General features: G+C 38.9%; 2 protein-coding genes across 4 annotated transcripts in view; one reads left to right on the top strand and one right to left on the bottom strand.

Annotated features, from left to right (window-relative positions):
- Positions 1 to 21043, top strand: part of LOC129452792 (uncharacterized) — a 77426-nt gene extending 56383 nt beyond the window's left edge. For 2 of the 3 annotated variants that reach the window (XM_073861942.1, XM_073861941.1), the window contains exons 2-8: positions 12414 to 12725; positions 14089 to 14406; positions 14776 to 14893; positions 15895 to 15971; positions 17165 to 17476; positions 18773 to 18817; positions 19199 to 21043. In XM_073861942.1, the coding sequence (XP_073718043.1) occupies positions 12414 to 12725; positions 14089 to 14406; positions 14776 to 14893; positions 15895 to 15971; positions 17165 to 17476; positions 18773 to 18817; positions 19199 to 19299 (1283 nt within the window). In that variant the 3' untranslated portion in view covers positions 19300 to 21043. The remainder of the gene's footprint in view (positions 1 to 12413; positions 12726 to 14088; positions 14407 to 14775; positions 14894 to 15894; positions 15972 to 17164; positions 17477 to 18772; positions 18818 to 19198) is intronic. The other variant, XM_073861940.1, reaches the window with a different exon arrangement.
- Positions 273 to 7115, bottom strand: LOC129425647 (uncharacterized). Its single transcript, XM_073861934.1, has 2 exons — positions 595 to 7115; positions 273 to 364 (listed from the first exon to the last, which is right to left on the bottom strand). The coding sequence occupies exon 1, from the start codon at positions 6955 to 6957 to the stop codon at positions 1189 to 1191; it is 5769 nt and encodes a 1922-aa protein (XP_073718035.1). The 5' UTR covers positions 6958 to 7115; the 3' UTR covers positions 273 to 364; positions 595 to 1188.
- Positions 21044 to 24403: the final 3360 nt, after the last annotated feature.

The following is a 24403-nucleotide window of genomic DNA, read 5'->3' as shown; positions in this document are numbered from 1 at the left end:
ATTTAAAAATGGAAATTTTAAACAAATGAAAACTAGGCGATTTTCTTTAGTGTATTAGTGTATTTTTCGTTTTTCTGTTTGCGCAATGCTGAGTCCCACAACGCATACTATCCGTCCTAAATAGTATTTGAAACTAGAATTAGTACTTCCCAAATCGTAGTATGTTGAAATGAGTATCCCAAAGATACCCAGATGGTCTACTACAGGGTTCCTCAAATCTTACCCTGGAGGTCCAGACAGAGCACTACAGAGTTTAGCTCCAACCCTATGTAGCTGCCCCCTGGTTTCCCGATAACAAGCAGAGAGTCTCTAACGGGTGTAACGTTAATCATTTATTTTCAATCTTCTTCAAGCACCGTGAAAACTAAAAGTAAACACAAATAGCAGGTCACATAAACCTGATTATAACATTGTTTTTTATACTTATAAGCTTATCACAGTATTTTTCACATCAAATTACATTCAAGACATAGAAATAAAAAGGTACAAAATATAAACATTGTTAACACGTGATGCGTTCAGACCACGCGAACAGCTTGCAAAACAGATAATGATATAAATAAAAGTTTGATAAACATAACACAAACTACACACCTCATTCCGCTCACCAAGGGGTGCAACTGCAAATCCTCAATATAATGCTGCTTGCAACAATCGCTGACTTATAATCAAAAAGGCATATCCAAGTCCCCCAGACACAGGCAAGAAAACACAAGCAGAGAAACCATCTGTCGCTATTCAGATTCCGGGGTTGCAGTCTCAACCCGGTAATATGATTGACATTCAATGGAAGCATGAACTTAGTGACCTCTAGTGGCCACTTACACTCCCACCAAATCATGTTATACTGAATGAATTCAAAGGAAAGGAATTAACCAACAGTTATTCAGAACATGATTTCTAGACTATGGAAAAGCAGACTATAAAGGATATGAATAGCAAGCAGACATAAACTTGTTTCACATTCCTTAACTGAACACGTCTGATGTAAGTGTTTTCCCTTAGTTAACAAGGCGTTAACTTACTGGTTTTATCTTCAATGAGAAGTACCAATTTTTGAATCGGCCGTTCAATAATTGAATGTTTGTAGCTATGACTTTGTTTCTGTTGTAGTCCTTTATCTCCAACTTGAACCTTTACTCTACGAACCAAACCATCTGATCCTTCTGTAGTCTCTACTACACGAGCTTATTGCCACTGATTCCTTGGAAGTGTATCCTCTTTGATGATGACTATATCGTCTATTTGCAAGTTGCGTCGAGGTACGTGCCATTTTTGCCTCGTAGACACATTCAAGAGGTATTCTTTCTTCCACCGGCTCCAGAATTGTTCAGTTAAGAACTGTACTCTGCGCCATCTCTTTGCAGCATACATATCTTCTTTGACGAACTTTCCTGGAGGTGGTAAGGCGACCTTAGAATTCATCAGTACAAGGTGGTTTGGAGTTAAAGGTTCCAAAGTCATTGGGTCATTAATTCCATCAACATTTAGTGGACGGCTGTTGACGATGGCCATAGCTTCGTAGAGTAGGGTTCTCAGGGAAGCATCGTCCAATCTTCCTGGACATTGAGCAATTGTGATGTTCAGCACATTACGAATAGACCGAATTTGGCGTTCCCACACCCCGCCTGCATGACTCGCAGACGGGGCGTTGAAAATGAATTCACACTGTCTGTCCGCAAGAAAAGCTTTCAAAGCCTCTGCGTCACATTGCTTGAGCGCTTCCTTTAACTCGTTCTTCGCACCCACGAAGTTTGAGCCCTGATCGCAGTAAAGGTGACTAACAGCTCCTCTAAGGCTAATAAAGCACCTCAAGGCGTTGATAAAAGCGTCCGTGGTCATGTCTTCCAGCATTTCAAGATGAACTGCTCGAGAAGCTAAGCATGTGAAGATAAGTCCATATCTCTTACACTCCTTGCGGCCTCGTTTAGTGATGAATGGGCCGAAACAATCCATTCCACAGAATGTGAAAGGAGCAGAGACTTCACAGCGCTCTCTGGGGAGTTCAGACATTCGTTGCTCTTCAGTCGGTCTTCTGAGCCTCCGGCATCTCACACATTCATGTATTAATTTGGCGACTGACTTATTCCCACCGAGAGGCCAGAATCCGTTTGCTCGCAGCTCATTCATAGTCTGATTTCGACCTTGATGACAGGTCTTTTCGTGGTAATGGGATAAAATCAGCTTGGTAATGTAGCTGTCCTTAGGGAGAATGATGGGGTGCTTTTGTTCTTGGCTGAGAGTGGAACCTTTAAGTCTTCCTCCAACGCGAATAAGTCCCTCCTCCAAAATGGGGTCGAGGTGACGAAGAGGACTTGAGTTTGGAATAGTGCTCCCACTGGGATTTCTTTGCAACGTCCTTTGATCTTGGGGAAAGGCTTGCAGCTGAACGAGCTGAAACACCACTTTAGCGGCTCTCGAGCGTTCCTCAACGGTCACAACTTCACCAGCTGAATGGCTCTGCCTAGACCCAAGTCTTTTAATTCTGGCTACCACCTTAATCAGTGTCGTCCAGGTGGAAAATCGACTCAGTCGCTCCAAGATGTCGTTTTGTTCGCTAGATTGAGTAGCATGCACTTGAATTGACTTGATTTCAGGGTCACCTACAAGCAACTCGGTAGATGGTTTAAGCAAGGGCAGTGGCTTTTGGTCCCACAGAAACTTGGGTCCTGACAACCAGCTAGTGGAGGAGATGTCACGAACAAGGAGACCTCTAGACGCATAATCCGCTGGGTTATGGGCTGTGTCTACATAGTTCCATTGGCTTGGGTCTGTAATCTCTCTTATCAATTGTACACGGTTCGCCACAAACACGTGAAATCTTCGCACCTCGTTGTTAATATAGGCAAGTACTACTTGTGAGTCTGTCCAGAAGAATTCTTGCTCGATTTTCATGTCAAGCTCCGCCTTTAGCATGATACTCATTCTGGCTGCAGTGACTGCGGCAGAGAGTTCCAATCGTGGAATGCTTGTGATCTTCAGAGGAGCTACCCTCGCTTTAGCCATAACGAAGCTGCAGTGTATCTCATTCCTGTCGTTTTGGTATCTTAGGTAGGAGCAGGCCCCGTAACCTGTGGTACTAGCGTCCGAGAAGTGATGCAGTTCCACTCTGACGATCTTGCCGAAGTTTCGAGGATGATAACAACGAGGTATGGTGACTTCTTTAAGATTCTGCAAGTCGTTTTTCCACTCCTCCCACCGTGAACGCAAGTACTCAGGAATAGGGTCGTCCCATTCAATGCCTTTGCAACATAGTTCCTGCAGGATGCGTTTGCCACTCAGAATGAAGGGGGCTATAAACCCTAGAGGGTCGTACAGGGATGCCACAACTGACAGGAGACCACGGCGAGTTGGGGGGTGGTCCTTTACATTACCGTGGAAACTGAATGTGTCGTTTTCTGCTGACCACTGGATACCAAGTACGAGTCCTTCTGAGGTTGCATCAGTTTGGAAGTTAAAAGTATCAGTGCTTATGGCTCTTTCTGAGGGAGCAATGCAGGAAAGAACTTCCTTAAGGTTGGAGTTGAACTTATGCAGCCGCAGGCCGGCACCTTGACACAATTCTTGAGCGCTGATGATTAACTCTTTGGCTTCTTTGGCTGTAGGGACGCTGGTTAATCCATCGTCCACGTAGAAGTTCTTTTCCACAAATTCAGAGGCTACAGGATGTTTTTCCTTGTTGTTTTGTGCCAGATATTTAAGACAAAAGTTGGCACATCCTGGGGAGGATGCAGCTCCGAAAAGGTGGACCGACATTCTATACTCCTGTGGTTCTGTGTTGAGCAATCCGTCCTTCCACCACAGAAATCTCAAGTAGTTGCGGGCTTTGGGCGAAACGCTAAATTGGTGGAACATCTTTTCGATGTCGCAGATCACAGCCACAGCTTCTCTTCTAAAGCGACAAAGAACTCCTACTAAAGAGTTAATCAGATCGGGCCCCGTTAGCAGAGTGTCATTCAGGGAGATCCCTCGAAACTTTGCCGAGCAGTCGAACACGACCCTTAATTTCCCTGGCTTCTTGGGGTTGTACACTCCGTGGTGAGGAATATACCACACCGTCTCTCCTTCAGCGAGTGGAGGGGCTGGCTCAGCGTGACCTTTCTGTATAATTTCACCCATGAAAGCAATGTATTGTTCGAGGTACTGTTTGTTAGCCCTTAGCTTTTTCTCTAGGTGTTGCAGTCGGAGAGTAGCCAGCCTTTTGTTGTTCGGTAGAGTCGGGAAACAATTGTCCTTGAAGGGTAGAGGTATCTCGAGACGGCCGTCATCTTTCTGTTTAATGTTGTCATTAAGAAACTGTATGAAGTGAACGTCGTTCTGTGATACATACTTGTCCTCGTAACCTTTCTCATTAAAGTCTGACTCCAGTACTTTCAACACATCAGTGGCCAATGGTACCTCCTTCACTGCGACGCGATGCACAAAGCTTTCATCTCCTCGTCTGTCCAAATAAGGATTGGCTGATCCGATTATGCTCCATCCAAGCAGAGTTTTTTGCGCAAATGGTTCGCTGTGTTCACCTGTGATAACTTCCAGAGGAGCCAGAGCTGACGGACAATTGTAGCCGATTAACAAACCCACCTCGCAATCTTGAAGCGGGTGCAACTCTTTTGCCAGACTTTTCAGATGAGGCCAATGGAGGGCTGTATCTCTAGTAGGGATGTGAGACTTATCGACTGGAATAAACTCTCGTGCATACGCCTGATGTAGTTGGACGTAAGTTTCAGAGTTGAGTCCCCGGACCTGTAGACCGCACACAGCCTTGCTTGCTATGACTGTATCGACAGCTGTCATTGTGCTGAGTTTAAGCTGCACAGGCTGTACACTTACATTAAGTTCAGCAACCAGATCATCCAAGATGAAGGTGGAGTCGCTCTGGGTGTCGAGCAGGGCATAGGTGAGTGTTTCCTTCTTGGGTTCTTTGATTGACGACACGAGAACTGGAACAATGCTAGATGTGGCAGAGGTATGCTGGGTCAAAGCATGTGACATAACCCTTTGAATTTCCTTGCTTGTACGGTTCCCTGGAGCCGTAAACTCTCTGTCTGCAGGTTCAGCGGGATTCCTGTCTCTGTCTATGTGCAGACAGGTTGGATGACGTCGGCCACAAGTACCACAGGTGTGACGCCTCTTACATGCCTTGGTAATATGCCCCTTCCTTAGGCATCCGAAGCACAGGTGGTTTTCGAGGATGAAGGCTTTCTTTTCATCTGGAGTCTTTGCTGCGAAGGCTGGGCACTTGACGACGCCGTGTGTTTCATCCTTACAGACTAAGCAAGGTAGCCTCAAGTTTGGGTTTTCGATGGTTCCTGAGATGGGACTTTTCGTTTGTATGCTTGTGTTGAGTGCCTTAGCTCTTCTTGGGAATCTCTCGTCGCTAGGTTTAAGGTTCATCAAGAGAGGGGATGCAATGGGGTTGCAGGCGACGCGAGCTTCTTCTTGCATAAATCCTGTGAAGTGTGCAAAGCTTGGAAATTCTCCAGACCTGTCTAGCTCTTCTACAACTATACGGCTCCATCTGCGTATCATCCATTCAGGCAGCTTTTTAAGGAGTTTATGATTTTCTTCACAATCGTTTAGAATGCTCAGGCCCTTGACGTGAGGTATGGCCTCGACGCAGCCTTGAAGAAAATCTGCGAACTCTCTTAATGCTATTGGATCGTTTGCCGCAATTTTTGGCCACTTTGTGAGCTTGTCCCTGAATGCTCTTTGGACAATAAATGGACTTCCATATCTGTCCTGTAAGACTGCCCAGGCGCCCTTGTATGCTTGCTCTGAGTTGTGGAAGAAAAATCCTTCTACGGCCTTACGTGCCTCCCCAGCGAGGTAGTTCTTTAAGTAAAACATTTTCTCACTAGCAGGAAGGGGTTTCTGATCGATGAGAGCCAAGAAAGATATCCTCCAGTCTATGAACTTTAGGGGGTCACCAGAGAACACAGTCGGTTCGGGAACAGGTAGGCGGCTTAAGGTAAGTGAGCTTGCAATTGCCTGAGCGAGACTTGTTTCGTCCTGAGTTACTTTCACGTTGGAGGGTATAAAGTGAGGCTGGAAAGGTGCTGCTTGCGGATTTAGCGAGATCTCGGGTCCCATGTCTTGTTGATCATGCTGAGTTTCCTGATCTGTGTCTTCCTTAAAACTTTCGAGACCATCAAAGTTGTTATAGGCTCTCACGCGAGCTGCTGCTACTCTTACTTCACTATTTACCTGTAGTTGTTGCAACTTTGTCTTTTCCGTTTCTAGCTTTTGTTTTATTTCAGCCTCCCTTTGCTTTATTTCTGCTAACATTTGAGTTTCCTTGAGTTTCCATTCACTTTCCAGTTTGTCGAGTTTCGCTTGTTGGGCTTGTATTTTTTGCATGGCTTTAGCCTCTTCTACTTTGGCTGCTAATTCTGCTTCGGCGTCTGCACGTTTGCTAGAGGATTTTGAGTTGACGCTTGAGTTAAGTTCTGATCTTTGTAATGATTCAGAAGTTACTGTTTCTGTTTTAGTATTCCCAAAAACTGACCCATAATCGTCCTTATTTAGCGCTATTCTCACTCTTGCTTTCTCTAGTTTGTCATTGAAAGCCTCGTGTATGTTCTTTAGTCTTTTGCTGACAAGGTCGCAGATCTCAACCGTTAGAGTGTCACATGCATCCATTCTTTTGGTGATAACTGGAGTAGCGGTTTGATTGCGTCGAATGGGTTCATAATTTTGGTGTACTATAGCTTGTTTAGATTTGACTTCTGTTTGAATCCTATCAAGATCCTCAGCAGAGCAGAAAACTTTTAATTTGGTTCTAACCTCCTTTGCTACGTGTTTCCAGGCATCATAGGCTTTGTTGAATGTCCTTTCATTTTTCATTGCTTCCTGTTCACGTAACTCTTGACCCTTTGTTGTTAAACTACGCTCACAGGAGCTTGACCTAGTCTGGTGTGCTTCTGAAGGGTTTTCCATATTGTCGGCAGGAGATGACATTGTAAAGACTCAGTAGATCTGTTTGAACTATAAAGCTTTGGGGGGGGGTTTACGTCTAAACTCAATTTGAAGTAAATGACGGATTTGGCTTCTCAACTATGCTGCCACTTACATCAGACGTTTACACTTGTGCTGGCCCCCAAAGAGTAAACAGATACAATACAAATGTCTTAACAAGATTACCCCGCAAGTAAGCCTACGATGGGCCTGTATGGGCATAGCCCAAGGGCCCCGCACAGGTTTGCTCACTGGCGAAACGTTGGCCCCTTAGTGCTGGCCCTGCATGGGCAGCCCTCACTTAGCCCCCAGGAAGCCCTCACATAGAGAAATCCCCAGAGTTAAATGAACACTGCTGGATGTATATATTGTCCCATCTTACAGAGTGTTAAAAAGTAACAATGAAGCAGATTTAAAACCGCCGTTATCCTCTCTCTCACCCTCCCCGTCCGAAATCCAAAACCGCACTCCACATCTTATTTGTAGAGTCATTTTCCCACTTTAGGCCGAGATTTTGTTTCATCCAAAGTCACCACCATTGCGATCAGTGCTTGATCCAGTTAAACTTGACTCTTGACTCTTGCCTTGTTCAGTCTTTTGATTGCTATAACTTTGTGTGTTTAAAACATGTTTGTTATGGCAGCATGTGATCCTTTGGTGGTGGTCAGTTCAGTAAATAAAGTCTGAACATCATCATATAAAAACTTATGTATTAATTTATTGTTTGCAAACTTAACAGAAGGATCTTTCTCTGACAATGTGATACTATAGTATGAGATTGAGCTCTCTCTTAGCAGTTTTCTTCCTGAAGAAATTTGAAACACTGACACTTAAAATTAACTGCTCTACAATGTAGACACACAAATATCAAGAATCAGAGTATGAATCACAATGATGGTGACAATAAAACGAAAAGCTTCATGCTGCAATGCATGCTGGGTATCAACAAATTACAAATCTCATCCAGAACTCCCAAAATGCACTGCGGCATGAATACATAATGACCTTTTTTTTACCATTTTCTTTGTCACCACCGTTGAGACCCACACTCTGACTCCCGACGTCCGTGCATCCACACTGTTCAGCGGCCAATGTTTGTGTGCAAACTATCAAGGTCCTTCAGAATGACAAACTGCTGTGAGAGTTCTGGACCTTACACTGTTGTATTTCATTATTAACAGAAAATTATGCTTCTGATGAGGGGGGAAAACTATATTAGTAAATCTGTTCATTAAATGATTATGTTTGACAATGTTTATGTATCAACCAGCAATATTCAACTACAATTGCCTTTTCTTTGCTATAACATGTGTTTTAAACACACTTAGATATAGCAGTTAGAAAACACCAACAAGCCAACGGTCAAGAGCCAAAGTCCAACCAAAACAACCACCGATCACAACTATGGTGACTTTAAATGAAACAGCCAACATCTCAACATAAGTTAAGAAAATGACTCCACAAGCAAGATGCAAAATGCAACTCTATTTCAGACAGAGATGCTGAGAAAGAGGACAACAGAGCTTTTAATTCTGCTTCATTGTTACTTTTTAACACTCTGTAAGATGGGACAGTATATACATCCAGCAGTGTTTATTTAACTCTGGGGATTTTTCTGTATGAGGGCTTCCTGGGGGCTAAGTGAGGGCTGCCTGCGCAGGGCCAGCGCCAAAGGGCCAACGCCCCGCCAATGAGCAAACCTGCGCGGGGCCCTTAGACTAGCCCTAAGTGGGCCCATAAAGGGCCATTGTAGGCTTACTTGCAGGGTACTGCTGACAATTTGCAAACAGACAATTTATTTCTCAAAGATGTCAAAATTAAGGGGTTAAAGTCTTTCAGGAGAAGTGAAACAATTGTGCCATTAGACTTTGTACTTTGTCTTACTGGTCTAGCATTTACAGTACCTTGTAGCACAGTCAAAATCCTCTTAAAGTAATTTGGATATTGCCTTTCTTTATTTTCTTAAAATGTGCAAAGTCCCATATGAATTAACTGAGCTTGTAATTCCGTTTGTGGCACTGACTTCTATATTGATGTCTCAAGTCGAGTTTACCAGCTTAGTCGATGAAGGCCTCTCGCTGCAGCCATGGAATCCACACACTCGCACGTGTAGCGTTAGCCGATCACATATCAGCTGAACGAAGATGGCATGGATGGATGGCTCAGCGGCTGAGTTTTCACTGTAGCTGCCCCCTGGTTTCCCGATAACAAGCAGAGAGTCTCTAACGGGTGTAACGTTAATCATTTATTTTCAATCTTCTTCAAGCACCGTGAAAACTAAAAGTAAACACAAATAGCAGGTCACATAAACCTGATTATAACATTGTTTTTTATACTTATAAGCTTATCACAGTATTTTTCACATCAAATTACATTCAAGACATAGAAATAAAAAGGTACAAAATATAAACATTGTTAACACATGATGCGTTCAGACCACGCGAACAGCTTGCAAAACAGACAATGATATAAATAAAAGTTTGATAAACATAACACAAACTACACACCTCATTCCGCTCACCAAGGGGTGCAACTGCAAATCCTCAATATAATGCTGCTTGCAACAATCGCTGACTTTATAATCAAAAAGGCATATCCAAGTCCCCCAGACACAGGCAAGAAAACACAAGCAGAGAAACGATCAGTCGCTATTCAGATTCCGGGGTTGCAGTCTCAACCCGGTAATATGATTGACATTCAATGGAAGCATGAACTTAGTGACCTCTAGTGGCCACTTACACCCTAATCAAACTTACCCACCTGTGATTTTCTAGTGATCATGAAGACCTTGATTAGCTTGCACAGGTGTGTTTGATCAGGGTTGGAGCTAAAATATGCAGTGCTCCGGACCTCCAGGGTAAGATTTGAAGAAGGGGGGTCTACTATTTCCGGTTAGAATTCGAAGTGCAGATCAATCCACAGGCCCTGTCCCAAATGGCGCACTTCATGTGGACTTTCGGTCTCGTGGCCTTAAATTGTGCGTTCTCGCTTAGTCTACGAGTAGTCTACGAGTCCGTAGGGTGTCCCATCTGTAAATTTTACGCTTTGAAGTGTGCTCATCAGCGCCTCCTTTGCCCCCATGATGCGGTCTTCAGCAGCAGGCTTCGCGCACTTTACCAACCCAGAAGTCCTTGCGAAAGAGCAATCAGACCAATCAGACGACGGAAGGGAGGAGTTCACACTGACGGGCAACTTCTCTACCCATTTCCGGTGTGACGCTCGTCTGTCCCAAAATACGACTCCGGTGCACCCACGTGGACTCGCATCAAGGGTCCCTAAAGTCTGGACATCATGATGTCGTCAAAGTGTGGACTCTAAGGAGGACCACAAGTCCAGAGTGTGCCATTTGGGACAGGGCCATTCTCTAACGGCTAATATTGCCCACAACCCATTGCGTGCGGGAGGGAGGAGCTTAACCACACTGACCCTCTTGTGTATTGTAGTAATACTGTGGCTGTAGAAATGTTAACTTTATTAGTCCAATGAAAGAAACATGGTTACTACACTTTTACTATAGTAAGAGCATGGTTCATTTTCATTTGGGTATTTTTGAGTTATACACATAAGTACACTAGTCAACATTTGAACTGGATCAAAACCTTTCCTTAAAGTTTTCTTAAAACCAATATCCAATGCCCGTTCTTGTTTTAGGACAAATTTGATGAATGTTTTTGATCCACTTCAAATGTTGACTACTATATAAAATTAAGTATAAAATACGTTAAACAATAGTTATATTATAAACTTTAAATATTTTGACTTTAAAATAAGTAGCTTTGTTACACACATTGACATGAACGTCAGATCCAGCCGCCTCCCAAACGACCTGCGTTATGTGTTTGGTTCTAATGACGCTCTGCTTCACTCCTCAACTTGGTAGAACACATTGTAAAATGTATTGTGAAAAAAAACGATGAGAAAGAAAGAAAAAAAGACGGGAATAGTAAATAAATTATATTGGACATAAGTTATAAGAATGAATGAAATATTGTTAACAGTCGTGGTGTGCGTAGCAACCAAGTTTTCGTTCATGTTGCATGACGTCATCGAAGTATGTCCCAGAATGTGCATACTCTCTTGCTACACACTCAAAAGTATATACGTTTTCCTCACAAAAACAGTACATACTTTTAGGTCGTAGTATAAGTAGGCGAATTGGGACTCAGCTATAGTCCTCTCGCTCTCTGTTGTACGGAAGCAGAGAGAGGCCATCTAGTATTATTTTTGCTTGCTTGTTTTCTCATGATCACGACTTAATTTCTCATTATCTCAAGATAACAAAGGTTGTTTAAAAAAGTAGTTAATAACGTTGGACGGTGATGTTCGTGAATTTAGGGACCATTGCTAAATTAATACTGTACACGTTTCTATCTTCAATAGTATTTAACAGTTTATTTAAATAAATATCAAAAATCAAAAAAATGTGCATTATAGCTGACAACCACATAAACATGTTGGTTTTGTGACTGTTTGTTGACTTTCAGTCATTCCATTTAAATGCTGTTAAAAGCAGAAACATGTATATTATTAAGTAACTTAAGGACGGTCCCTAAATTCACAACTGTAAAATCTATTTCAGCTTGAGTGAATCTCTGATCCAAGTAAATCTATTTTGTTCATCCATGCTAATTTAGCAAAATGTGCTTTTGCTGTTTACAAACAAAACAACACGTTCTATCGAGTAAGAATCTATCACAAGAATACAACTTTTGTTATGTCGAGATCACGAGAAATTAAGTCGTGATCATGAGAAAACAAGCAAGCAAAAATAATAATAGTGCATGTCCTCTCTCGGCTTCCGTACTATTGCTTGTTTTCTGTGTTATTTACATATTCTGAGGCGCAACAACATAATACTGTAATGGCATGGTATAAAATGGTTCATGAATGTTTCCAGATTACTTCATAGTTTTTGAATAGATAATGCCGAATACTCATTCTTTTTTGTTATTTTGGCATAATAAATAGTTAGTATCCCTTTACATATTTATTTGACTGACTGAATTACGTTATTGATATGTAGTTGCCTTCCCTTTTAGCAATTTAAAATTATGTCACACGTTTCCTTTAGGCATATTCGTAAAGAAAATGTTCCATACGTCTGCACTCACAGGCACTCAGAAAAGGTGACATGCTGTATTCTTTTTTATTTCTTTATTTTTATTTTTTGTAGGATACATAAATCATTGATCAAGAGAAAACGCAAAAGAAAAAATAAGAAACATCCCCTTTTTTTGTTCCGCAGAGACCTGTATTTGGGTTGTACATTAGCAGGGGGTATGACACACACTATTCTGGTGACATTTTACTGTAATGATATAGTAATAAGCGCACATATGAATTGTCCAAGTCTTAATGTGTAGACTACAGGAGACTTTACTAGTAAAGATATAAATGATCTAAATTAACAGTGTTATAGATGTGCGTTTAATCTTTGACTCTCTTGTTTGTATTTGCAGGTGTTGTAACAGGTGAATCAGTGTTAGTGTATGAGGGAGATTCTGTTACTTTACACACCAATACTAACACACAGAGAGATCATCTGATTGAGTGGCGGTTTGGAGACCATTGGGATCTTATAGCTAGAATCAACGGGGATGCCAATTTACTCAAAATATATGATGATGTTCTTGATGGGAGATTCAGTAGCAGACTGAAGATGAACAATCAGACTGGAGATCTCACCATCACAAACATCACAACTCAACACACTGGACTTTATAAACTAGAGATCACCAACAAGGCGACTACAACAAAGACATTCATCTTTAGTGAGTATAAGAAGCTTTATTTGAATAATTATAAAATATGCATCATTATCCAGCACTCTTCATAAAATGTACAGTATGAAGTAAGAAATATTTGTAAATTTTTAATTAAAGGGACATTCCACTTTTTTTGAAAAAAAAAATGCTAATTTTCCAGCTCCCCTAGAGTTAAACATTAGATTTTTACCGTTTTGGAATCCATTCAGCTGATCTCCGGGTCTGACGCTAGCACTTTTAGCATAGGTTAGCAAAATCCATTGAATCTGAGTAGACCATTAGCATCATGCTAAAAATAACCAAAGAGTTTCGATATTTTTCCTATTTAAAACTTGACTCTTCTGTAGTTACATCGTGTACTAAGAAGACCGACAGAAAATTAAAAGTAGTAATTTTCTAGACAGATGAACTATAATCTCAATCTGGCGTAATAATCAAGGACTTTGCTGCCGTAACATGGCTGCAGCAGGCGTAGTGATATTACGCACTGCCCGAAAATAGTCCCCTTAGTAACTTTCAATGGCAGGGGACTATTTTCGGGCACTGCTCATATCACTACGTCTGCTGCAGCAATGTTACATCAGCAAGTCCTTGATTATTACGCCAGAATGAGAGTATAGTTCCTAGATACATCTGCCTAGAAAATCGCAACTTTTAATTTTCCATCGGTCTAGTACACGATGTAAATACAGAAGAGTCAAGTTTTTAAATAGCAAAAATATTGAAACTCTCTGGATATTTTTAGCGCAATGCTAATGGTCTAATCAGATTCAATGGACTGTGCTAAGCTAAATGGATCAGCTGAATGGATTCCAAAATGGTAAAAATCAAATGTTTAAATAGGGGAGGTGGAAAATTTGCATATTTTCAAAAAAAGTGGAATGTCCCTTTAAAGAGGACACTTACAAGACTTTTTTAAAGATGTAAAATAAATCGTTGGTGTCCTCAGAGTACGCATGTGTAATTTTAGTTAAAAATACCATATAGATTATTTATTATAGCATGTTACAATTGCCACTTTTGTAGGTGTGAGCAAAATGTGTGCCATTTTTGGGTGTGTCCTTTAAAATGCAAATGGGCTTCTCTGCACTAAATGGCAATGCCGTGGTTGGATAGGTGAGATCAAATACACAGATCATCTATATGCACATGTTGGAATGTAACACTCTAAAAACAAAGGAAAACATGAATTCGGGTCATGTGACTCCTTTAAAACAAACACTTTTTGTTTTTTGTATATTTTACTGTTTTTGACTTTGAATGTTTAGACTTAAAATCTTCATTCAGTCCTGACTGCTTCATTTTAATATTGAATGTGACTTCTGTAATTTGTCTTTTCTGAGTTTAACTCTTTCTGTTTGTTCTTCAGATGTGTCTGGTGATACAGATAAAGTGAAGACTGTGATTGTGGGAGATTCTGTCATTCTACACAATAATGTTATCAAGAAACCAGGAGATGAGAAGATGATGTGGAGGATTCAACACAACAACTCTCTTGTAGCTGAAATAGAAGTCTCACATGCTGATGTTCATGAGAGACTCAGAGACAGACTGTATGTAAATCTTCAGACTGGAAATCTCATCATCACAAACATCAGACCTGAAGACTTTGGATCTTATGAAGTAGATATCACTGTCGGCAGTCACATATATACTATACACAGATCATTCAGTGTCAAAGTCAAAGGTGAGTAGATTGCTTCAATATAAAAAATCCTTTTATTAAAGTTTCATCTTAATTTAGATAAAACATTACAATAACACAATTTTGAATTGTAAGAAACAATATGTCAAGTAAATTTGGTTTAATTGAAATATATTTAATTTCAACAAATAAAGAATTTAGATATATGTGTGGTAGCGAAAGATATAAATTAATTACAAAAAACAAACATTGATTACCTCCATGTTCAGTTTTGTTTTTGCTTCATTCATTATACTATAAAAATAGATAAAATTATACATAAATACAGAAGAACAAAATGAATAATATAAAAATATTGAAGAAAAAATCTATACAAATATTTATAGACCATCTCTATTTCTCTCGAACAAGATCAGTCTCCTGGTTCAAGATCAAGATTAGTTGCAATCTGTGTTGTGCTGCTGCTGCTGCTTGCTGTCGCTCTTGCGGTCGCTGTCATTTTTTACAAACGTCGTTCTAGGACTACTGTGTAAGAAACATCTTAAGCTAATACAATATTAATATAATAATCTTTATTGTGCTACAGTACAGATTGAATTTAAAGATGTAGAAATGTTTGTTTATGTGTTGTGTATTTTGTTTGTTTGGGTTTTTATTCATAATTTAACGTATCATTATACTGATTTAGACTGAAGAACAGCACTGTAAATACATTTACATTAGAGCCGTCATTTGAAATTACTTTACAGTAATATCATATATTTTACTGCATAATTGTTTTGTAGTTAATGTATTAACACACACAGATGCTTTTGGTAATTTTGAGTTTGTATTAAAGTAATAGTGTAGGAGAGAGCGGGGCACAAACTAACGCAGGGTTAATTGTAACGCAACTACTTTACAAATTTCTACAGGGCCGCGCAACTTTAAAGGAACAGTATGTAAGAAATTGATATCAATTAATCATAAAATTGCCCTGATATGTCACTAGACATTAAAAAATAATTTTCATTTCAAATATTTATATCACTGACATCAGTGGTCTGGCAAGGATATTGTCATTTAAAAAGTGGAGTTGCAGCCCTCAACTGATGTTTATGTTGTCATTTTGCGTATTGGCCACTAGTTGTATGATTGCAGTACCAGTTTTAGCCACAAGGTTTGTGATTGCAATACCAGTTTTGGCCACAATCCTACATACTATTCCTTTAAGTGTTCATTTGTATCAGAGAGATGTGTGTTGATTGTGTAAAAACTATGAATCTAACTTTAATATTTTTTGAATGATGAAAACTACATCAAAACACTGAAAATACAAACACAGGAATCCAAGTGTAATAGAAAAACCTTTCTCCTAATTATACATGTATGTGCACACATACTGTTTTGTGCTTAAGTTCACATTAACATTTTTAATCACAGTGTTTCATATTTGTTTAATAAAATATGTTAATGTGTTACATCAGATCTAAGTTTGTCATGGACTTTTTTTCTGTTGGGTTAATATTTATATTTCAAAAATGAGAACAGAGACGATGAGGAAGACCAGATGAATGAGGAACCTCTTGGTGGTGGTGGTGGTGGTGCTGCTGCTGCTGATGATGATGGTGATGTTTATGTATACTATTATATATTATACTTATATTTCTTTATATTTTTCCCACTTAAAATTAACTTTTAACTCATTCACCGCCATTGACGAGTTATCTCGTCGAGTTATCTCGTCAATTATGAGTTAATATTTAACTAATAAATATGCCTTTCTGGACGAATTTCAAATTGAAAGTGTAATACTGCTTTTATCCACTGGATGGAAACCTAATTTATCAAAAACGGAAGTTAAAAAGATTTAATGATTGATTTTAAATGCCTTTATGTTTGATAGTCATTCTAAGTCTGATCTCTAACATAAATTCATTTACAAAAACCCAATTTTTTAAGCTTTTTGCTCAAAATGTTGTATTTTTGAAGAGAAATATCCATATTTCAGTGGTTAAATTAAGTGGAAAAAGTAAATATATAATGAAACGTTTTTTCCCCATTTTGTTTGTTTATTGTTTGTTTGAAAGCAGAGGGTGTGTTCTTTAATTTGATATAATTTGCATGTTTACGTATTTATAGAAGAGAATTTTTCCTGCAAGGAATTTTGTGAAACTTTTGTTCAAATCACAAAAATGCAGGTGGGCAACTTTTCTCAAAAAGGCTGGTGGTGAATGAGTTAATCTACACTAGTCAACATTTGAAGTGGATCAAAACCTTTAATAAAAAAATTACATAAAACCGATCACTAATACCTGTTCTTGTCTTAGGACAAGTTTGATAAACTTTTTTGATCCACTTCAAATGTTGACTAGTATATTTTTTTATAGCAACTTGATGAAATTATTGCTAGGGACATCAGTTGTTCAGTATTGGCATTACTGAAGGACGTTAATGTGTGTGTAACCAACTTATTTATTTATTCCGGATGCATTGATTTTTTTTGACAAATAAAAAAAGGATTTTTTGCATTTCCCATTCATTTTCTGTTGGGTTCAAACTTTTTACACATCCTCAGGACGAACAAATCAAGCCCAGTTTTTTATTTGAATTTTGACAGAAAAGTCACAAAATCTTACCACTGAGATGAGATGAAGGAAAGCTTTTTTTTAAATAAAGAAAAGTGGCTTGGGGGTCATTTTGACCCAAAGGGACATATAAGGGTTAATAAACAGAAATTCTTTAATGAGAATATGAGCTAATGTTTATAATAATTAATAATTAATTTCTGTCTTTCTGCTTCTGTCTGCTGCTGTTAAAGGTGAAAGAGAAGAACTGAAAGTGGATGAGGGAGAATCTGCTGATCTAAAAACTGAAATTACTGACATACAGAGAGTTGAGAAGATCGAGTGGAGATTTAATGAAACTCTCATAGCTGAAATCAATCCTGCAGACAATATTTTCAGTACATATGATGGTGATGATAATATATTCAGAGATAAACTGGAGCTGAATCCTCAGACTGGAGATCTCAACATCAAAGACTTCACACAGGAACACACTGGAGTTTATACACTGAAGATCATCAGAGATGGAGAAACATCATACAGGAGATTCAATGTGTCTGTCAGAGGTGAGTAACTAAAATCTTTCAGTGTAATGATGATTTTATTTATTTAGCTCAAGTATCACAGCTACCAAAGCGCTCGGCTGAAGAAAGCTGGTGCTCAGCTGGAAAAAAAACTGGCAATCGGACGCGTTTAAAAACTGGCGTTTTCAGACGCGTTTAAAAGCTTTGGTGTGCACAACCCCTAGTTTCACTCCTTGATTCTGATTGGTCAATAGTTGTACTTTACTCCACTTTGTGTTGTGCCTAATACAATACAGAAGCTTCTTGCACCTTACTGCTTACTACTATCTATATCTTTAACTCTTTCCCCGACAGTGTATTGAAAAAAAGTTGCATTTTTTATGATTTTCACAAAAGGGGGTTGAAAACGTTGAAGACCCCTGAAATTATTATCATCTGTCTATAATAGACAGGTATCTACACTATTCATCTAACCATAGCTCAATTATAAATGGATACAAATGTCTTAATATGTGAGAAACAGTAGCACAATTTTGACAAAAAAAAATTTTTAATATGTGACCCAGTCTGTAAAAACTATACTTGAGTCGGAGCCGATGGTGTAGCGCTTCGACATATGGTGCAAACGCACTTCTGGCGACCTGAGTTCGAATCCCGGCTCGAGGTCCTTTGCCGATCCCATACCCCTCTCTCCACCCTCTACTTTCCTGTCGTCTCTCAAAAACTACTGTCTATCAATAAAAAGGCAAAAATGGCCCAAAAAAATAATTATTAAAAAAACTATACTTGAGTATTTTGAGTTGAGATATAATGTATATTCTGAGAGGCAGTTTAAAGGTGCAGTGTGTAATTTTTAGAAGGATCTCTTGACAGAAATGCAAAATAATATACAAAACTATATTATCAGGGGTGTATAAAGACCTTTTTATAATGAACCATTATGTTTTTATTACCTTAAAATGAGACGTTTTTATCTACATACACAAGATATGGAGGTCGCCATTTTGTGCCGCCATGTTTCTACAGAAGCCCTTAATGGACAAACTTTTTTTACTAAGTTGTCTCCGATGATGACATGTTTTACCGGTGGCGGCTACTGTAGCTTCTCTATGTGTTTAAAAAGTGAGGGGTGAGCAGTGGATTGAGCCATTGGTTGCAATTTGCAACCTCACCACTAGATGCTGCTAAAATGTACACACTGCACCTTTAAGAAGTTAAGATCATGAAAAGAAGTTTATTATGAGATCTGTGTTTATAAAGAAGAATAAAAAATCTGATAGAAATAAAGTAATGATTGTTTTGTGTTTCTGTTTTTCTTTCAATGTCCTTCTTTTATAGAGGAAAAAGAGACAGAACCACTGATTGAGGGGAAATCTGCCACATGTGAGTAACTCAATCATTTTATTTACATCCAGTCACATAATAAATTATTAGCTCTTTTTTTCTATGCTATTGGCTATTTGACTTTTAGATGATGTTTTGAGCTCTTGACCTCTTTTGTTTTTATACTCTTCGCTTATAAATGACTAACAGCTTTTAGTTTATGACACATTTTCAAACCATTTACTGCTTGATTATATCATTGATGTTATATCATGAGACATTGAGAGCTTTTAAACAAAACATCATAGCATTATAATCCAACAAGTTGCTCCAAAACACCAGAATTATTGACTGAGATCATCCTTCATTTAAAGATGTTTATCACTGCTGCTTCCTCTCTGAATAACTTTTGATTTGATCTCTCATTTTTGTTTCTTTCAGTTTCCAGAAGAGAAGATCCAGTGGAGACGAGAGGAAAAGATCCAGAGGAGAAGAGAGGAGGAGAGTCGGTGGAGATAGAGATGCCGTTGTTGCCTACATAACCCAGTTACTTACATAACCCAAAAGTTACCTCGGAAAGTTACGTTTTTGCAACTAAAAGCAGGGATTATCGGCTTGCTTAATCTAAAATTTAACTGGGTAAGTCACATACTTGGCTTACTGGGATACATCCCAGGTCAGTCAAAATTAACAGTAAAAGCACGCATCTATACAGGCTCTGCTGCTGGAAGTTTTAAAGGAATGTGCCGGCGTTGTGTGCCGTTGTTATCGGGGAACCCCTATAGACAGTTTTAGCAACAACATCAGAAGCGGCTTTTGTAGAACCAACATAACTTCTGGTGAACGTCTGCAAAGAATCAATAACAACAGAGACCTTTTGGGGTAGTTTATTTCTGATAACAAGATAAATAAATAAGAAGTAGATTAACTCTGTTTAAATAATAGCTAAAGTGTATCATAAACGACACTGAGCTATGGTGCTATGTAAAATGTGTACTATATACAACGTTTGATTCGCAGTGAAACAGCGACTTATCGGTATGAAGATGCATTCCCAGCAATGAATGTTGTACAGAACTCATATCGCAGCAACTTGACTACTGAACATTTACGTCAGTGTCTCCGTCTAACAATCACATATTTTTTTGCCACGGTTTATGTATCTAATGAAAGACAAACAGTGCCTTTTCTCTCATTAGGCATCTTTGCACTTTGTTACTTTTGGCATACTTCTTGTGTTTCACTTGTTGTTATGAATGTACTTGAAATGCAAAATACGCTTTGTTACAATTTGAATTTACTTTATTTGTGATTTACATAAATTATCAACTAACCAGTTGTTCCGGATCTATGAAAATAATGAGAATTCAGATGTGAACCTTTAATTGTAAACTTTGAGAACCCCTTTCATAGAAGGTATGTAACTTTATTTAGTGCCAAAATTATACACACCCTACAATTTGTCTTTAGATTAAAGGTATAGCGGAGATTTTCGTTTTCCGGGTGGATCACCTCTGTTATTGGTCATCCCAGATGTCAATCATTCTAATTATATGTTGACGTATAACCGTCGTACGTGCTCGCCTCTCGGTTCGCTTTCTGCACATGCGCACTTTCACGTGTATGTGTGTTGTGCTACGGTTTCAACCATTGAAGCTCGCGTTCTAGCTGTGTTTTTTTTTTCAAAATGTCTGAGGGTCGCAAGAGAAAAAGTCTACGAATTGTATGACAAGAAGAGAAAGGACTATAAAGAAAGAAACAAGACCAGAGTGTTTATGGGAGACACGCTGGCCGCTGGCGTGAGCTAATAGGACAGGTTGGGCTTTCCACACGAAATTTCTACAGGAAAGGTACATTTTGTCATGCTATTTGGAGAAATCCATTTAAAATCACTGCTAGTAAAGTTGATGTAAGTTATGATTAGCAATGCTAGCCCTGGCACGAGTCACGAACCGCACAGACACGGTAAACATGCCGACAGCAACTTTTAAACAGAGCGAATAGAAGAACTACTGCATGCTCTCTCTCTCTCTCTCTCTCTCTCTCTGTCTCGTGCACGCGTTTAACAGGCGTTCCCTCTCGGGAGGAGGTAGAGAGTTTCGTGTGCATTTTTTTAAAAAATACGGAGGGGCGGTTCTTTTAAATAATTCGGGAAAATCTTCCGCTATACCTTTAAATTGGTCTATTATTACCTAATTTGGAAGGGTCATGAATAATAATGTTGAGCTCTGCTCTGATTGGCTGTTTCTCAGAGCAGCTCCTTCAGTAGCTCTGTGTGTGTAAACAGATCTTGGCCCGGTTGCATAAAGCACCTTAAGTTTTTCCCTTAAGTATTACACTTAAGGGGTAAATTCCCCTTAACTACTCTAAGATAATAATTAAAGAGTTTTGCATATAATCCCTTAAACGGTTCTCTTAGGTAAGGGTAATCGTTAAGTGTTTCATGACAGCGACCCCGGTTTGTTGTTATAAAATACTATTGTTGCCATGGAGACGCAACAGAAAAAACTTAAGGGTTTTTCTGCAACACCATTAAGTTTAAAGGAAACAACTTAAGGGAAAATTACACTTAAGGTGCTTTATGCACCTGGGCCCTTATGTTTAAGTCTGTAGCAGATGAACATGCCCTGCAAGTAAGCTTACGATGGGCCTGTATGGGCATAGCCTAAGGGCCCCGCACAGGTTTGCTCATTGGCAAAACGTTGGCCCCTTAGCGCTGGCCCTGCATGGGCAGCCCTCACTTAGCCGCCAGGAAGCCCTCATACAGAAAAATCCCCAGAGTTAAATGAACACTGCTGGATGTATATATTGTCCCATCTTACAGAGTGTTAAAAAGTAACAATGAAGCAGAATTAAAACCGCTGTTATCCTCTCTCTCACCATCTCTGTCTGAAACCTAAAATTGCATTTTACATCTTACTTGTAGAGTCATTTTCTTACTTTAGGTTGAGATTTTGTTTCATTTAAAGTCACCATTATTGTGATCAGTGTTTGATTTAGTTAAACTTGACTCTTGACGCTTGCCTTGTTCAGTCTTTTGATTGCTATAACTTTGTGTGTTTAAAACATGTTTGTTATGGCAGCATGCGATTCTTTGGTGGTGGTCAGTTCAGTAAATAAAGTCTGAACATCATCATATAAAAACTTATGTATTAATTTATTGTTTGCACACCTAACAGAAGGATCTTTCTCTGACAATGTGATACTATAGTATGAGATTGAGCTCTCTCTTAGCAGTTTGTCTTTCTGAAGAATTTTGAAACACTGACACTTAAAATTAACTGCTCTACAATGTAGACACACAAATATCAAGAATCAGAGTATGAATCACAATGATGGTGACAATAAAACGAAAAGCTTCATGCCGCAATGCATGCTGGGTATCAACAAATTACAAATCTCATCCAGAACTCCCAGAATGCACTGCGGCATGAATAAACAATGACCTTTTTTTACCATTTTCTTTGTCACCATTGTTGAGATTCATACTTTGATTCTTGATGTCTGTGCATCTACGTTGTGCAGCGGTTAATGTTTAGGTGCAAACTATCAAAATCCTTCAGAATGATAAACTGCTATGAGAGTTCTGGACCTTACACTGAAGTATTTCATTATTAACAGAAAATTATGCTTCTGATGAGGGGGAAAACTATATTAATAAATCTGTTCATTAAATGATTATGTTTGACAATGTTTATGTATCAACCATCAATATTCAACTACAATTGCCTTTTCTTTGCTATAACATGTGTTTTAAACACATATAGATAAAGCAGTTAGAAAACCCTAACAAGCCAATGGTCAAGAGTCAAAGTCCAATTAAAACAACCACTGATCACAATTATGGTGACTTTAAATGAAACAGCCAACATCTTAACATAAGTTAAGAAAATGACTCTACAAGATGTGAAATGCAATTTTAGATATCAGACAGAGATGCTGAGAAAGAGGATAACAAAGCTTTTAGTTCTGCTTCATTGTTGCTTTTTAACACTCTGTAAGATGGGACAGTATATACATTCAGCAGTGTTCATTTAAAGGGGACATATTATGAGATTTTTTTTAAGATGAAAACTAAGTCTAAAATAGGTCTGAGCAAAAGTGTGCCGTTTTGGGTGTGTCATTTTAAATGCAAATGAGCGGATGAAGTGCAACCACTGATCACAATGGTGGTGGTTTGTTGCAATTGAAACTCAATTGTGCTGTGAAATATTTTATCTCTCTCTTTCTCTCCATACTAAATGGTTGTGCTGTGGTTGGATAGTGCAGATAAAGGGGGCGGTATTACCTTATTCTGACATCACAATAAGGGCCAAATTACAATGACCTATTTTTCACATGCTTGCAGAAAATGGTTTACCAAAACTAAGTTATTGGGTTGATCTTTTTAACATTTTCTAGGTTGATAGAAGCACTGGTGACACAATTATAGCACTTAAACATGGAAAAAGTCTAATTTTCATAATATGTCCCCTTTAACTCTGGGGATTTTTCTGTATGAGGACTTCCTGGGGGCTAAGTGAGGGCTGCCTGCGCAGGGCCAGCGCTAAAGGGCCAACGTTTTGCCAATGAGCAAACCTGCGCGGGGCCCTTAGACTAGCCCTAAGTGGGCCCATAAAGGGCCATTGTAGGCTTACTTGCAGGGTGCAGATTTTGAGGAATAGTCAATTGTTTGCAGATTGTAAATGGACATTTCTTAGTGGTAAGTTTGTGTTTGTGCAAAACATAATTGTATCGTCAATAGTAGAACTTCAGCCTAAATGTTAGCATATAGCATTAACTAGCGCATAGTGCTAACTCAGCAGTCACAGCTTAGTTTTACTTATCGGTAACATAGCGCTAACTCAGCAGTCACAGCTTAGTTTTAAACATTGTAACAACATTGTTATTAATTTAATGTTGGGGTGTATGTCTTGACTGTAATGTTACACTCAGTGTTATGTTGAGATTGGTCTGTTTTCCAGCAGTCTTTTGCTTGCACAAGGTTTACATAAAAATTAGGAAACAAACACGTTTGAGGCTCATGATATGTCATTAGCTTGTATAGAACTCTTATTGGGGTTCTTACTGGGAAAATTATGTAATTTAAAAATCTAACTTTCCAGGTCTGATAAAGTGCTAAAAAATTATTAACCCAGAAAGTTTTCGAAAAGTCATGAAATTTTCTGAAGAATGCATGTAAAATATAAAATATGTTCATTTTAATCAGGCAGAGGGAATGCTTGTGGAGATGAGTAGGAACAGTTGGCTTGCATGGAAATCCAGATTTTTTTGCATCAAAAATAAGAAGAATAGCAGAGCAGCGGCCCTATAGCTTTGTATTGGCCAAATTTGGCTTGTGATGAAAGGTAATCAACGCCGAGTGGCATTTTTTATCTGTGCCGTCTAAAATACAAGATTTGAAATGTTACTGAAGATAGTTTGTCTTGGTCACTGTAACCTTTTTAATGTGATGTCAGTGTTAATGGATATTTGATTCATTTAATGTATTAATACTGCTGCCTCCAAGTAGTGTTACTTAACTCTCTCAGTGTTACTTAAATAAACTTTTTTGTAAAAAAAATCAAATAGCCTGTCATTGATTTTAGTTTAGTGTGGTACATTTACATGTGGGCATGTACTAGATGCTTTCATCCAAAGCAAAAG

This window comes from Misgurnus anguillicaudatus, chromosome 23 (genome assembly GCF_027580225.2).
Source record: "Misgurnus anguillicaudatus chromosome 23, ASM2758022v2, whole genome shotgun sequence".
Classification (NCBI taxonomy): domain Eukaryota; kingdom Metazoa; phylum Chordata; class Actinopteri; order Cypriniformes; family Cobitidae; genus Misgurnus; species Misgurnus anguillicaudatus.
Note: the sequence above shows the minus strand (reverse complement) of the source record. Positions and strands in the feature narration are given on the sequence as shown.